Source organism: Lepidochelys olivacea (assembly GCF_965140295.1).
Source record: "Lepidochelys olivacea isolate rLepOli2 genome assembly, chromosome: 25".
NCBI lineage: Eukaryota > Metazoa > Chordata > Testudines > Cheloniidae > Lepidochelys > Lepidochelys olivacea.
The window spans coordinates 15,758,723-15,774,914 of record NC_140435.1 but is presented as its reverse complement, the minus strand read 5'-3'; the positions used below and the strand labels follow the sequence as shown (position 1 = coordinate 15,774,914).

The 16,192-nt window shown below is 51.9% G+C and overlaps 1 protein-coding gene across 1 annotated transcript; it reads right to left on the bottom strand.

Annotated features, from left to right (window-relative positions):
* Positions 1–129: 129 nt before the first annotated feature.
* Positions 130–15,449, bottom strand: PCSK4 (proprotein convertase subtilisin/kexin type 4). The gene is made up of 15 exons (XM_084614524.1): positions 15,182–15,449; positions 12,215–12,319; positions 11,221–11,316; positions 10,648–10,776; positions 8,998–9,074; positions 8,149–8,237; positions 6,682–6,854; positions 5,829–6,041; positions 5,458–5,558; positions 4,769–4,872; positions 4,321–4,438; positions 3,571–3,750; positions 2,721–2,845; positions 1,803–1,922; positions 130–756 (listed from the first exon to the last, which is right to left on the bottom strand). Exons 1-15 carry the CDS (start codon positions 15,350–15,352, stop codon positions 173–175), a joined length of 2,385 nt encoding a protein of 794 aa, XP_084470650.1. The 5' UTR covers positions 15,353–15,449; the 3' UTR covers positions 130–172.
* Between the last annotated feature and the right edge of the window lie 743 nt (positions 15,450–16,192).

The window sequence follows — 16,192 nt, the reverse complement described above, 5'->3', positions numbered from 1 at the left end:
TCCAGTCCCTGAGGCTCAGGGATGCGGGGGCAGGGTAGTGGTAGCCAATGCAGGGGTCATGGCAGCCCCTAGGGTTGGTTCTGCTACTCCAGTCCAACCTGCATGCACCAAGAGAGGAGGCGCCAGCTCTGACTGACAATAGGAGATTTATTTCACAGGGAGGGGGGTGGTCTCAGGTTCTAAGTCTGGAAGCAGCATGGCCTGCAGGCAGTGTCTGGGCTACGTGGCCAGCACTGCCCTCCACTGGTGGCCCAGGAGCCTGCAGCTGCCCTGGCTCATTTAAGCACCCAGCCCCTCTCGTGTTAGCACTGGTCCCAGTCTCACTTCCCCCTGCCAAGCCAGTGGCTGTGGGCAGAGCGCAGAGCCCCTTCCGCTGCCTCCAGGAGGCGGCGAGGGACATCCCATGGCAGGTGATGCAGAGGATGCCCACGAGGAGAGGGCCCCCGCCCAGCAGGATCACCAGGATGAGGAGGACGACGTGCTGCCCCTCTGCAGGCTTGCTGGGAAAGAGGAAGGGGTACGCTGGCGGGGAGCAGGAGTGTGAGAACTCATGGAAGGTGCAGAAGGGGGGGCAGGCGGTGCAGTTGTTGGCGGTGTCCCCCTGGCACGTGTAGCAGGACGGGTGGCAGGTGGCACAGACCTGGACAGGGTGTGGGCTCCCATTCAGGCGGGAAGACCTCCTGGATCGGTTGTAAGAGTGGGGAGGGCAGTAGGACAGGCAGAGGTGCTGGAACGCATAGAAGGGGCTGCTGCATTCTGCAGGGAGAGGGGCAAGAGTTAGCATGAGCCCCAGGCTGAAATGCAGCCACCTCTGCTGCATTCTGCAGGGTGGATGGGCAACAGCCAGCAGAGCCAGCTGCACAGCTGTGGGGCACGAAGGGGCTTACAGCCCATCTTACTGAGGTGCCCAGGCATGGCCAGTGCCCACACGCAGCAGAGGGGAGCCTAGGCCCAGATCCACAAAGCTATTTCAGTGGCTGTTAGGAGCCTAGATACCTTGGAGGATCTGGGCCTTGGTGTTTAAGGTCTCCTCCAAGGAAGCCCTGCAGGTGTGGAATGCCACTTACTGCTCTCTGCAGGACAAAGGGTTAAGTTGACCCTGCCTGGATTCAAACCTGTGACTCCCAGGAATCTAGGTGGTTTCTAGTTCCAACCTGCTGCACAGAGCACTGGTATCCCCTCAGGCTTAAGGAGGGACAGGCATGCTGATAAGAAGCAGAGCGTTTCTGCCTGCGGGACTGAAAGGCTGAGACTGGTTCAGCCCCAGGCCCGCCCGGTTTGCTGAGCTCAGGCTGAATGGTTTAGCAGCCCCTCTGGCCAAGCCAACCACGCCCCACTGTAATGCCTGATTGAAGGACGGGGAAGGACACCAGCAGGCTTCCCCAACTCATTCCTGGGGCCAGCAGGAGATGCCAGTATGGCCAGGGCCTGGCGCACAGCACCGCTGCAAGGAGGGGGGGGTCTGTCACTCAGTGACCCCCTATCCTGCTGAGGAGGGCCACTGACTGGCTACTCAGGAGACCCAGCCAGAAGAGTCTAAAGGGAACATGGAAGCATCCTCAGGCTGCTGCACAGACGTACCTCCCCCGCAGCTCACCAGGCAAACGGTCTCCTCTGAGGTGAGCCGAGGTGGCCGGCTGTGCTGGCAGAGCCCTGCCTGCTCTGGGGGTGGGTGGGGGTCAGGCCACGTGGCTGTGGATAACTCTTGACTTTGCCTGAGGATTACAACAGAGCCCCATTGGGGCCCTGTGCTAGTGAGTCTATTGGTGCCAGGGGGGTAACGAAGAACAAGGACGACTCACCCTCGCATGTTCCCTTGGAGTCCCGCCTAACGCACTCGCTCACAACGGAGACTGCTACCTGCCTGGCCATCATGTCCTCGTCCGTTCCGTAGAGCTGCAGGACGAAGCTGGTGAGGAACCCTGGGGGGCAGGGAGTTCAAGAGAGGAGGGGCTTCAGACTCGATGCTGGGGAGCCCATGATCCCAAATGCCACGAGTTCCCTACAAGACACCTGCACAGGTGCTTCATGGAGCTCTGGGCCCAAAGGGTTAACCCCAGGTGCTATGGATGAGCACTGGGACACCGGGTGTTGGACAGGTTAGTGAATGAACGCCATGGCCATTCACAGCCGGAGCCCACTCCACCCCATCCCAGTGCTAAAGGCCGTGATACATGAGAGGGCCCCTAGCAAGGGAGCTTTAAAGGATCCCAAGAGGTGCAACCTCACTAGCTCCAAAATCCCTATCAGAAGAGGGAATTTAGTCCAGGCCCTGTGTACAATGAGGGGTGCAGGAGGATGGGATAAAGAGAACAGCAAAGGAGGGGTGCACAGGGGAGGAAATGTAACAGGGCTCAGGGGCACCACCTGGGTCCTGGTGCATAGGGATTAACTCTGGCTCAGCTTCCCCTTGCACAAGCATTCAGGGGAAGAGTTGTGAACAGCCATCTGGGAGACACCAGTGTCTTTGGGAACAGTTCACTCCCACTGGGAGATGGCAACGTAAGTAACAACTAACCCAGGAAGAGACCTTGCTGCCTAGAACTCCTTGCTGGCCTACAGGGGATCATCGCTCCAGTTCTTTAGGCACATCCCCACTTGCTGAGCCGTTCAGCAGCCTGTCCTGAACTCTGCTCAGCCTCAGCTAACCAGAGGAAAAGCAGCTGTAGCGATAGCAAATGGGCTCTTGCATATGTCTCGTGCATGGCGGGGATGCTCACCTGTGTTGTAGGCATCTCCCTTGTTCTCTAGGAAGAGCGTCCAGGTGCCTTGTGGGTCCTCGTCCCAGAAGTGCGTGGACATGAAGGACCAATCCCTGTAGCCCTGGTTGCTGGTGTCGTATGGCCTAGCGGGGGCGAGGGAAGGGAAATGCTCAAACCCTTCAGAATTTGGACACTAGAAGATCAGAGGATGCACTTCAGAAACCCAGAGGTGAGCTTCAGACAAGTGTCCAGGTTCTTACAACGGCAGCTTCAAATGTACCAGAGCCAGGAGAACTGGCTGCCTCAACCATTTGCCTTTCTAGCAGGAAGACTTCTCGAAGCAGCCTTCACCTCACAGCCCTGCTGGGGTAACTCTTCTGGGCATACACTGCTCCCCAGCTTGGGTCAGGAAGGAACCTGTGCCCCTGTAATCTAGTGCATTGTGGAGGCTGGTGGCTTCCCCTCAAGAAGTCAGCACTGGCCACTGTTGGAGACCGGATACCACACCAGACAATCCATGGATCCATTCCAGTGCAGCAGTTCTGATGTCCCCAGTGCAATGGATCCATATAGAGAAATGACCTACCTCTCATCTAGCTAGGACCCCCCTGCCCCCTGCACACTTACCTTTAGCAATATGGGAAGGGCAGGGAGGCTGTAAGCCTGACACCTGTTTGTGACTCTCTGGAGGGTCGTGACCCGCAAGTTGAGAACTCCTATCCTAGTGCCACAACTCGTTTTAGAGCAATCATATTCCCTAAGACTTGAGTTTTAAATCTCTATTATCCATGAAATTCCCATTTGATCATTGCAGGCTGTACCTTCTCCCATGGAAGTGTGAGCTAAACACTTCCTACTGGTACCTTACCTGATGGCCACCAGGGTGGACTTGGTTCCCATTGGGCTGGTCAGAGAGATGGCCAGATCCCCTCTCCTGCTGTAGCTTAGAGAGATGCGGACCTGGACATGCTCCAGGGAGCGGATATACCTGGTCCTCCCGATGCAGGTGGAGACTTTTTTGCTGACTGTGAGTTTTGAGCCTATCTCCCTGCCAGGAGACAAGAAGAGGAGGTGAAGGCGTCTGCCCCTCTCCCTCAGCTTGGGGCCCAGAAACCCAATGAGATCAGGTACAGGAGAGCCTGCTACTAAAGCCTCTTGCTTCAGCACACATTTTTTAATGAAACCACAAAGGAACAGCATCAGGTCTGGTGCATCCAGCAAACCAGAGCTAAAGCAGAGCAGAGCTTTGGGGTGTAAGTTCATAGGGTCCAAGCAGAGGATGGGGATCATGCTTTGCAGGCAGGGTTATTCTTTTTCTGGGGGGAGGGCCCCCAGTGACCCAGATCTTGCCTCCATGAATATGAGGGACAGGCAGTCACTAATCTTTGCTGCCACCCCCTTTAACATCCACAAAGAACTGCAACAGCAGGACCTCCTGAAGTGCTGTGGTGTTTGTATGTATCCAACCCATACTTGAAAATCTGATCCCCATCCCAAGGTCTCATTTCCCTGAGAAAGTGTCTACGGGAAGCTCCTGCTTTGTGCACAGAAAGGCTTTTCTGCCAGGATTCCCCACGCAACACAAGGGGTCAGATTCCAACAGGATTTCTTCTCTTACAGGGGTGCATAGACAACCTTGACTGAACACTTCCTCTGGGGCCTGGTTGTAGTCCACTTCTTGGCCAGGTCCACCAGGTCACCAGCATCCAGGAGTCCATAGCCGTAATGGTGGCTCACTGAAAAACAGAGACACCCAGCCCAGGGAAGTATCAGTGAGCCTCAACAACGGACTGCTAAAACGTGACTCATGGTAGCTTATTGCTTCCAGATTTGCTGTAGAAAAATCAGCTCTTATATACCCAAAGAACCAGCATTTTCTTTCACAGCAAGCATGGAAGGTGCACTTGGTCTAGATGCTGCAGCATTAGTAGAGACCATCAACAGCCAACAAAGACTGTTAAGGGCTGCAAGCCTCTTGTTCTTTTAAATACCATGGCGGATGTAACTAGGATCCCTGGGTCCAGGTAGCAATCTGCACTGAGTAAAGATTTAACGAGCAGCCTCACCTTTGCGTCCAACTCCGTTCAGGGCCCAGTCTTCTGCCTGCAGATGGGCTGGTTTGGAGGCTCTCACCACGAGATGCTGCATGTCGCGCCAGGTCAGTGCTGGGCTAGAGACAAGGAGGACTTTGGGAAAGAGGTCTCCTGTATCAAAAGGTTCAGGTGACTCTGGGGTTGGTGAGAGGGCAGGTGGCTTCTGCTCATCCACACAGCAGATAGAGCATGGGCAAGCTTTCTCCAGGCAGTCCCAGCTTGGTCTCCAGTGCTTTGGAGAGGCTGTGTTACAGGGTTAATAGATGAGCATCTTTGGCTCATTCCATCCTTGGCTTCTCTGCCAATTAGGGCAGACAGTGGGGTGGACACCCAGCCACTTGGACTGGATGGAGACCCACCAATTGGGTTTCCTGCAGGAAGCTGAACAGCTGGGAGGGGGCGCTAGCTTTGGTTTCCCGAACTGTATCCCTGGAGAGGAGACTGCGCGACCCAGGTCATGAGCGATTTTGACTCCACATGACTAGATACCGTGTTTGCTTTTGTCGGAGCGATGGGGAGATATTTTGACCATAATCCCTACAGACATTCTAAGTGACTCTGGAAAGAGGCCCTAGCAGATTCCTTGGGGGTAGTGGCTGCGTTGCCAAGGCAGGAACAGCCTTAGCGGGTAGGAGTGCAGCGTGAACGCATGTTCTACCTACTTGGCCTCCAGAGCGAGCGCGATCATCCCTGCAGCCAGGGGGGCAGAGGCGGAGGTGCCCGTGTGCTTGTCGGTGCAGCGATGCCGCAGATCAGTGGTCACCTGGGGAGAGAGGGTAGGTAAGGAAGCCGTGGGATTGGCTTCTCAGAGAGATGCCAAGATACGTTCTGGACTGAATCCTCTGCTGGGTTTGAGCTGGCCTGTGCGGGTAAAGGAGTGAAATGAAGGGCAGAACTCTCGAGCCATCAGTTGGCTCCCCAGTTGGCCAGAAGGGGTCACCACTGAGCCGCCTCTTGGCTGGGGCCCTGCTGCGGTGGGCCCTCGAGTGCAGCCTTAACCTAGGGGAGAGAGGAATGGGCGGGGGGGACTCACGATCTGCTTCTCGCTCTTGGTGCCGCTGCTGTAGGTGGTGGTGAGGGTGGAGGCGCAGGCCTCGCTGTACCAGGGCACCCGGCCGCTCTCCGTCGCGCTGCCCACCGACAGGGTGTAGATGCTGTTGGTGTACCCGTCGCAGTTACAGTTGTCGGAGTGGATGCCGCCGTTCCCAGAGGCCCAGACGAAGAGAGAACCCAGGCCGCCGCGCCCCTGTGGGGAGGGGAGCAAGCTGGGACTAGTGTTACACTGCGTGGGGCAGGGGGGAGGGGGAGGTGTCGGGACAGAGTCCCGTGCTGTTGCAGTGGCGTTAATATGCTGCTAATGTGACACAGGACTCCTCCCGGCTCCCTGGTCGGTTCGCAGTGCGGACCCTCAGACACTGATATTCCAGGGTCCTGGGTACAGCTGACCTAGTTTCCATGGAAACAATACGCTGTAGTTAAGCTGACCAATCCCCACCTGCCGCAGCATGCGTACAGGGTGCTATTTCGGAGGGAGATGGAAATAAACAGGAAGGGTGGGGCTAGTTCCATGTAAAATTATACCCAACAATTGTTCGTAGTGGATCAAACCAAGGCTCTAGCTAGCCAAGCCTTTCGCAGCAGGCTGGCTCGGACAGTTCAGTGGAGGGCAAAAAAACACCCAGCACCCAGGGCTGTGTCGTGCAGGGGGGAGCAGAATTCCTCCCTGAACTGGCCCCAGGTGCCTGGCCCAGAGCTGGCCTGCTGGGGGGCTAGCCTATGTTATCCCTCCCCTTCAGAAGCCACAAACCCCCTTGACGACCAGAGGCCAAGGCTCTTTTCAGAGGTAACAAGCTGGCAGAGGAGCCATGCCCAGAGCCGGTGCTTACACTTGCTGTCCCCTTGTAGAAAGCTTCCAGGGCCAGCATTCCAGGCCCCTCCACAGTTTTACCATCATCCTCCGGGCCCCAGCTAGCGCTGTAGACGTGGATGTGCTGGGGGCGGAAACTCAAGGATTGAGCCTCCACGAGGTCTGTGATGGGACCGTCGAGCATCCTCACACCTGTGGGGCCAGGGAAGAGAGGGCAGCTAGGTCAGAGGTCTCTGTGAGCCAGCACTGCCCTCGATGGGCCAGTGAGCCCTCTCCCACTCCAGGTCAAGCAGGAGTCTCCAGTTGCTGACATGAGCATGCAAGCCTCCACGGTAGCCTCATACCTAGGGCCCTACTATGTTCACAGCCACGAAAAACGCATCACGGACTATGAAATCTGGTCCCCACCCCGTGAAATCTGGTCTTTTGGGTGCTTTTACCCCATACTATACAGATTTCACAGGGGAGACCAGCATTTCTCAAATTAGGGGGCCTGACACAAAAGAGTTGCAGGGGGTTCACAAGGTTATTTTAGGGGGGGTTGCTGTGTTGCCACCCTTGCTTCTGTGCTGCTGCCTTCAAAGCTGGGCTCCCGGCCAGCAGCCGCCGCTCTCCAGCTGCCCAGCTCCGAAGGCAGCAGCGCCACCAGCAGCAGCGCAGAAGGAAGGGTAGCAGAACCGCAACCCCCCCCACAATAACCTTGTCGACACCCCCCCCCCCCAACTCCTTTTTGGGTCAGGACCCCTACAATCACAACACTGTGAAATTTCAGATTTAATTAGCCGAAATCATGAAATGTACAATTTTTAAAATCCTATGACTGATATTGACCAAAATGGCCTGTGAATTTGGTAGGGCCCGAATCATAAATTAGCCAACAGCTCTTCTAATCCATTTGCAGCAGCTAGGCAAGAGCTCCCTCTAGTATCACGCAAGGCTCCAGCTTCAGCCAGGTCAGCCTAACCTTGAGCACTTTGTATATGTTCAGCACAACGCCCAGGCATTCACCAGTCAATCTCCGTAGCCACAGAGCGTGGTGAGGCAGGGATGAGGTTTTTGCTGTTCTACAGATGGACACACAGAGGTTAAGGGACCAGATGTACAGAGGTGCTGAGCATCTGCAATTCCCATTGGCTTCAAATGGATTTGTAGTTACTTGCTCCTGCTGCAAAATAAAAACCCAATCCGTCGGGTCCTCACGGACTGTCCAAAACCATGCAGTACGTAATCGGCAGAGCTGGGTTAGAGCTCGGGAGCTCCTGCCCTCATGCCCTGTGCTGAATCCACTAGACCGTGCTGCCTCTTTGGATAGTCGCAGCCAGTTTTAACCAAGAGTTTGGTTTGAGATGCCTGCAGAACTGCCCTTATGCTGTACAGCCTAGTCCCTGTTCTGGGGCCAAGCACTCCCTCAGAGGTGTGGGCAAGCTCGGGCCTTCCCTTCCCATGAGATCTGGGAGGTATCACTCCAGGAAAGCAGGTCGCTTACCTCCAATTTTTGCATTGTAGGCGACGCCGACTCCACAGAGTCTGTTGTTGGCTGTAGCTGCCACCTCTCCTGCACAGCGTGTCCCGTGCCTGAGGGACAGAGGCAGGAAGCAAGTCACCACAGCCATATCTGCCAGCCAAACAGCCAGATTCCCCCATATACTCTGCCTTGCCACGATGGACAGCGCATGCTGTTCCTCTCCCTGGAATATTCCATTAGGATGGTCCCTCCTTAAATCACCTTGGGGGTCGCTTTCCATTTGGGCACAACTCAGTCAGTGCAAGTTGTGGTAAGTGGTGCAATAAGTGCTGGCAGGTGGGATGAGAGAGAGAACAACTGAAAATACCCAGCCTGCCTGATGGCCCAGATAGCATTACATTTGGTCACTGTAAGAGAAGGAGGGGCCAGATGCAAGGTTAGGATCCTCCTGTTTGAGTCAGCTGGGAATTCAAGGTACTGGACACTCTGGGGTACATTGCACCCTGCACACATGCACTGGTGAGCCTGCCAGATCAAGAGCGCTTGGTAACATTCACTACAGCTGAGACGCAGCTTAGTGTCATTGCTTAGGTAGGGGAAATCCTGAGGCAAATCCCTCTGACTCCAATCCAAGTGCCCGAATGTCCCCCCACAGGAACATGCATGCTTTGTAACCCCAGTCCTTCATTGTACAGGGACAGAATTAGCTTCCACCTTCACCTCAATGCATTGTAATAGTGAATCTCATGATGCACCAGGAGGACGACCCAGGAGATTAGCTCTACTACCAGAGAGACAAAATCCCCAGGGCAGGGGATTTAGATCTGGACACCCCAAGCAGCAGCACCCCCGTTTGCTGCAGAAACTCACCGATTCTCATCCCAGACATTGTAACGAGGCTGTGGGTCGGGATCATTACTGTTGAAGTCATAACTCGCAAGGGGATCCTAAAGCAAGAGGAAACACGAAGGTGAGAAGACCCTGCTTTAGAAAGCATATCTTTGTTACAATGACATTATACTTTCTCTTTAACCCCTGAAACAAAGCCAACAACCAGGTAAATCAGCATCTATGTAGCACTCCACATTGTGAGTGTTCTTCACAAGTGTTACCATGTGCTCCTATGGGGTATTGATAATATCCCAGGGGTTAATCCAGGGAAATCCTATGGCCTGTGTTACACAGGAGGGCAAACTAGATGATCAGAGTGGTTGCTTCTGGCCTAATAATTTAGCAATAGGAAAACAGAGATTACCTAAAGCAATTCAGTAGCAGAGCCAGAATTAGAACAGGACTTCCTGGCTCCTAGCCCTACGCTCAGTCCACTGGGTTACTGTCTCAATTATATTCAAACACAGCAACCACTTGTCTCTTACAGTCCAGCCATCAAGAAAGAAGAGTTTATCTACACACACAAAGAGCACTGGGATTAATTTTAAAGTTATTTAATAAACAGGATTTAATTATACCAGCGCAACTTTGTAGACCACTCTTCTGGTTTAAACCCAGTTACATCAGTTTAACTTAGATGCAAATTAAACTAATAGAAAATAGGTTTAAATCAATATAGGGTCCTACACACAACTTTCACTGGTTTGACAAGGTCTACTTGTCACACCTTTGGTTAAACTGGTGCTACTCTGCATTTTGACCAGAGCATTAGGAAACCTAACGCTTTACAAAGCATTTATCCCCATTTTAAATGGGGAAATGGAGGCACAAGGAGCTAAAAAGTCACTTGCTAAAATAACCCAGCAGGTCTGTGGCAAAGCCAGGAATAGAAGCCAAGTCTCCTGAATCCCATCCCAGTGCTTTGTCCATTAGCCAAGTGCTTCTCAAGGGGTACATGTACTCTGGGGGTACACAGAGATCTTCCAGAGGGGTACATCAACTCATCTAGATATTTGCCTAGTTTTACAATAGGCTACAGAAAAAGCACTAGCAAAGTCAGTACAAACTAAAATTTCATACAGACAATGACTTGGTTATGCTGCTCTATGTACTATACGCTGAAGTGAAACTTGGGGGTACGCAAGACAAATCAGACTCCTGAAAGGGGGACAGTCATCTGGAAAGGTTGAGAGCCGTTGCATGCTGTCACTCTGGGAGGATATGGCTGGGAGGGAGGAGTCAACCCAACTTCTGCGCTATTTAGAGGACTTATGAGATGCACTATAAGTGATCACTTAAGGAGATTTCTCCATTTGTTTTCTAAACGTGCTCGGATGCAGCTTCCTCTAATTACATCTTGTCATGTTTCTTTGGTCTTTGATATTTCTTTTATAGAAGCCATTTCAAACGTCTGAAGTTTCCCTAAGCCTCTTGATCCAGCCGTCCAGAGGCTGGGCTCCCCAGGGCTGAGCCCCACCACACCAGGACAAAGGTTCTTTCACAGCTTCTCCTCTTCCTTGCAGGGAATATGCTGCAAAGAAGCAACTGGTTGTAGCTGATCGATCCCAAACGACTCAGCTGTGGAGGTCACAACCTTGGGACACCTGAATAGTTTCAGATTGATCTTACGTAGTTAGCAGACAGATCGGGGTGGTCTCTCTCCAGTCCGTCATCCAGGATGGAGAGCACCACGCCCAAGCCGGAGTACCCCTTGCTCCAAGCCGTGAGGATATTCAGGTCTGGGTGGACGTCGTTGTTCTGAAACGAAAGCCAGACCAGGTTTGAGCACAAAGATCCATTCTGGCCTGTGATCTATGAATCTCCTTTACGAACCATAGAATCGTAGGACTGGAAGGGACCTTGAGAGGTCTTCTAGTCCAGTCTCCTGCACTCAAGGCAGGACTAAGTATTATCTAGACTATCCCTGACAGGTAACTGGTCTAACCTGCTCTTGAAAACCTCCAATGACAGAGATTGTTCTGATTTATTACCAGTATTATTCCTACTTTACAGCTAAGGAAAATGAGGCATGCAATGGTGACTTCCTCAAGCAAGTCAGAACTGAAGAATAAAAGCCAGGAGTCCTGGCGCCCAGTTGGCTGCTCTAAATGCTAGAACGCATGGACCACTAAACCACGAGGATACAGTAGCAGAGTTAGAGGAGGATCAGACAGGAGGAGGTAACAGAATATAAACTCTTACCATGTACCACTGTTTATGGAACCAAGGATCTGTTGGCACGACAGCAATGGTTCTTTTCGTACGCCTCTTCAGCGTTTGCTGCTCGAACCAGTGGACCTAGATGGAGAGGAGTCACCCTTCTTAATGCCAGGGAAAGCGGCAAGTTCCTCTTTGCCAGTCTACTCCCAGTGACAGATGTCACCTCCCATTGTACATTTTCCATACCATTTACACCTCTGTGCTCTACTGGCTTGGTGGAGTGGCCATTTTAACCAGACACCTGGAGATTTGCCATAGCCACCGAAGTAGATCGCATTCCCTGAAGCTTTCGTCTGTGGTTGTAAAGCACTAACAGAAAAGACCCTTTATCAATTCCTAACCAAATCAGTTCCAAAGTCTGTTAGACATTTTAACTGACAGGGCATCAAATGAACGAGGAGATCTTTGGCATATGCATTCAAGGTTTGCCTCTAGCAGACTATGTCTAGGAAAAACAACATTGGCAGTCACTCATGATAAGATAAAAGGTCCTTATGCTTTGGATCTGATCACAAGCTGGGACTCAAGAAGACAGCCCCTCCAAACAAACAAACCGTGGATAGTAACATACTATTAGTTCTTCTGCCATCCTCTGAAGAACTGGTCACTGTCAGGGACGGGCTATCAAAGTAGGCGGGACCCTGCATTCAAGGCTACACATGCTGGTTTGATAGCACAGCAACTCCATTCAATCGGTGCCTGATCTGCAGTATTTATAGACATAACCATGGAAGCTGATGCCTTGGCCGATCCCTTTCCACCTTAGCTCTGACAGGAGGAAAGAGGCCATGCTATGTTTCAACCAGAAGTTAGGTGCTCCATGCAGGAGTAACTCGGTGATATTCTCTGCCCTGTGCTATGCAGGAGGCCAAACTAGATGCTCACAATGGTCCTGTCTAGCCTTAAAATTCACAAACGCATTTTCTAGCAAGCTGAAGTTCTTTTGAGCTTCTACCAGAAATTACACTCTATTCACCTTGGGCTCTCTTTTCAGATGCACATGCCAGCCCCAGTGTCTGTTCAGGGATTCCTGCACCATGCCTCGGTGTTTGAAATGGTAATAGTGTTCCCCTTCAATTATCTGCAGAAAGAAGAGTTATGTATAAGGCTAGGACACAGGTGACAACCAGAAGCCACCAGAAATATTAACCATGTATGTCTAATAAAATGCAGCATCTGGCATTCTGAGTATACAAGCTAGATCTCTGCCCCCTTATAAGCACTTTCCCTGGCCATATTCTAATATATTAAAAACAGGAGAGAGTTGTGTGGGGTGGATTTATTTTTTTTAACTGGCCCGTTGCATTAGGAATTTCCCTTCTGCGTTTGCCTTTGTCATTTTAGAATTCCCTTCAGAGTAATGGAGAGTTAACGTTTCTGATCAGCCTGCCAACTGCTGGCTAACTGGGGTGGGTCTCTCCATGTTTCCATTTTACTCAGTCATGGGGTACTAGATAAAACCACAGTACGTGGCAGTTTGAATGGAATTTTGTTTTCCCCAAAGGACAGGCATCCACTGAAGATCCCCAGCCCTGAACACACCAAGCGTAGAGAGCTAGTTCCACAATCAGTTAGCAAAAGACGTCTTTTAAAGCAAAAGACAGGGGAAAAACATGACAAAGATCTGCACAGCCTTTTAAATATTCTATGAGGCCATTTGGATGCTACAGCAGAAAGCTAGGGAAGGACACAGAGGTGGAGCTGATAAAGAGGAAATCCTTGTAATATCCAATTGCAAACACAGATCCTCTGCTTAAGAGATAAAAACATTCTGTGGCAAGTTTCGGCTCAGGTTATTCATGTGGCTGAGTTACCCTGAAAACAGGCCTATACAATGGTAAAGACAAGTAGTTGTTACTTAGCAAAGCACCACTCGGATAAAGGTTGGTTCGGCAATTGAAATGTTACCTTGTAGGAAACATACTGCCAAGGAAACAACGGAGGGTGGAAAAGGAGCAAACAGATGTTCAAAACACCCAGACTCATGCTGAATGGAAGGTGGGGAGTGGTTGCTGAGACTTCTGAAATAGTGCAATGTTGAGCACCCAGAATAAAGGACAAGTAGGAATCCTAGAGTAAATTCAGAGAGTGACTGGGAGAGGAATCAAAGAAAAAGGACTAAGAAGATAATGGATTTTGGAACGAGGTCTGAATGAGGGGACATTGAATTAGTGGGACACCTGGCTGCATGAAGCACCAGCATTCCTCCTGCCAGGATTTTATGAAGAGGGCAAGCCATTGTATGATCAAAGAAAGCACCACGGAAGATGGGTAGGTCAATATCTGAAAAATCAAGGTGGAAAGTCAGTTGGGGGCTTGTTTTTGGTATAACAGAAGATCAGATTAAAAGCTGGGGAGAAGACGTCATTTGTAACCAAACAGCTGCTCCAGCGGAGTTCTTGAGGCCTAAAACTGGTTGTATAGGCAGAGAAGGTGAATTTGATCTCTTATTGATTTACGGGGATACATGGCAGGATGATGGCTGCCAGCCTTTTAGAACTAAAAGGAGATAAAGCTCTCTTTCAGATAAGAGTGTCAACTGGCGGGCTGGCTGTGTGTTAGGTAAGGTACTGTAAGCTAGCGAGGCAGCATGATCTAGTGAATAGAGCACCAGCCTGGGACTCCGGACACCTGGGTTCTATTCCCAGCTCGGCCATTAACCTGGTGCATAACTTTGGGCAAGTCACTTCCTCTGCCTCCCTCTCACCCTTTATCAGTCTGGTCTATTTAGACTGTAAGCTTTTCAGGACAGTAGCTGTCTTTTACAAAACGTTTGTACAGAACCTAGCAGAAACAGGGCCCCAAATCTCAACTGGGGCCTCTAGGTTCTAAAACACTCTAAATAAATATAAATAAAAAGGTGCAGAGAATGCATCCAGAGAGACTAGGGAATGCTGAACAGAGTTATGGGCTGCAGCGTTTGGAAAAGCAAGCATTCCCTTCTAGTATTACCATTACATTATTAAAAATTTCATAGAAATGTTTTAATTAAACTAGGATTTTTTGGTAAAAGCGTCTTTTTTTACCAAAACTTAATTATGGGCCAACTAGAATGAAAGAGACCCTGCTCTGCACTAAACTTTTTTCCCCTTAAATTGCCAGATAACAGGCTGAACACCAGTGGTATTCTATACAACCTTGCTGTATAATAGGTCCTCTCTTTAAAGATTCATTTGCATCTGTTGTCAATGCCATATGCATCGTGTATGCTTTTAGCTTAAGCTGCCGCATGAGGAGGACTTGGTAATGATGCTAGAGTGTCATCATCTAAAAATAGAAATAGAGCCTGATAAAAGCATCTCAGATTCAGATATGACAGAGAAGAGGGAGAGTGAGGGGAGGAAAATAGATAAACAAGAGGCAATGTTTGCAGGAGAAAAAGATTGCAACATCAAATGGCACCTATGCAGGGCTGGCTGGAAGCCGCCTACTTAGTCCTAGGTGCAGTGTAACTTCTGGAAGAGTCATCTGTAATGGCAGGCCATGTGAGGGCAGAAGTGTGAACTTCTGCAGCAGGTCAGCCTTTCATCAGCTCCCCCTGCAGACAGTCAGGTGGAGGAGTGACCTGGCCCCCTGGCTCTCAACAGGAGCTTTTCCATCTGGGGAACAAATGTTGGGGTGTTGTTAGAGGGAGGAGGGTATGCTTTGCTGCCCCCAGCCCCCCTCTCATAAACACATCTCTTCCCACCCCCCCATTTCTTGGAAAGGGGGTTTGGAACAGGAAATGGACTGAATTCCTGGGGAAGGACTGGAAGAGCTTGGGAGCAGCCCCTCTTGGGGAGCGGGTGGTCTGGGGGGAAGGATCAGGGTGTGGGGCAGCAGGGAGAAAGTTCCACCAGCCGCTCCAGGACCAGGTTGCTGGGGCAGCATTCGCAGACTGCCCCTCTTCCGCCTCCCTGCCCCACTCCCCTATTTACCCCTCGCCCCGCGGCCTGCCCCTCACCTGCCCCAGGCAGAGCAGCCCGTGCTTGCGGGCCAGGCGCTCGGCCTCCCGGGCCCCCGCGGGCACCCTCACGGCCCAGCTGCTCAGGTAGATGCGGAGCCCGCCCAAGCAGCAGGAGGCGCCGGCCAGCAGCAGCAACAAGAGCCGGAGCCAGGCAGCCGCCGCCGACATGGCTCCGCCCAGAGCGCGGACCGGGTCTCCCCTGCCCGGGGGGGGGAACGCGGGGCCACCCCCGCCAAGGGGCCCTTAAATACCCGCCCTGCCCGGGATCTGCGGCCTAGCGCTACGCCTGGAGCCGGGGCCTCGATTTTGCCTCTCTCCCGGGCCGGGGAAGGGTTGCTCGGGCTTCCCCACCCCACGTGTTCACACCCCGGCCCGGCCGGGGTCGCCATAGCAACCGCAAGCCAAGGCAGCAGGGCTCGACAACCTCGCCTCCCAACAAACTACAACTCCCAGTGGGCTTTGCGAGGAGAGGCGGTGGTTCATTGGCTGCGAAGCCTTATGGGGGTTGTAGTTTTCTTAAAGCATTGGGCGAGGGTGTGTTTTTTCCTTCCCGTGATGATGTTTGCCGGGCTGGAGCCTCGTCTTTGATTGAAAGATGACAAAGAGTTGTGGCGGGGGAGGGGCTTTCTTTTTGTCATAAATATTGTTATAAATATACTTTATTAGTATCATTTATTTGCCTCAAGATAGCGCCTAGGGAGCTGGGGTCATGATCCAGGACCGCCCTGCGCTAGGCGCTGTACAAATACAGAACTAAACGACAGGTTTCAGAGCAGCAGCCGTCTTAGTCTGTATCCAGAAAAAGAACAGGCAGACTTGTGGCACCTCAGAGACGAACACATTTATTAGAGCATAAGCTTTCGTGGGCTACAGCCCGCTTCACCGGATGCATAGACAGTCCCTGCCCCCAGGAGCTTACCATTTCAACCACTGTGTGCACCCCATCCGCTTTATCAGGCTCTTCCCTCCGCCTGTTACCTTGGCTCCCACCTGCCCTGATCTCACAGG

Bases quoted from the DNA above. Each gene is read 5' to 3' on its own strand.
- PCSK4 (XM_084614524.1), bottom strand. From the start codon at position 15,352: ATGTCGGCGGCGGCTGCCTGGCTCCGGCTCTTGTTGCTGCTGCTGGCC. The intron at 12,320-15,181 runs GTGAGGGGCAGG...TTCTTTCTGCAG, and splicing joins GGCTGCTCTGCCTGGGGCAG to ATAATTGAAGGGGAACACTA. The intron at 3,751-4,320 runs GTAAGAGAAGAA...GTCTCCTGGCAG, and splicing joins AAGGTTGTCTATGCACCCCT to GGAGATAGGCTCAAAACTCA.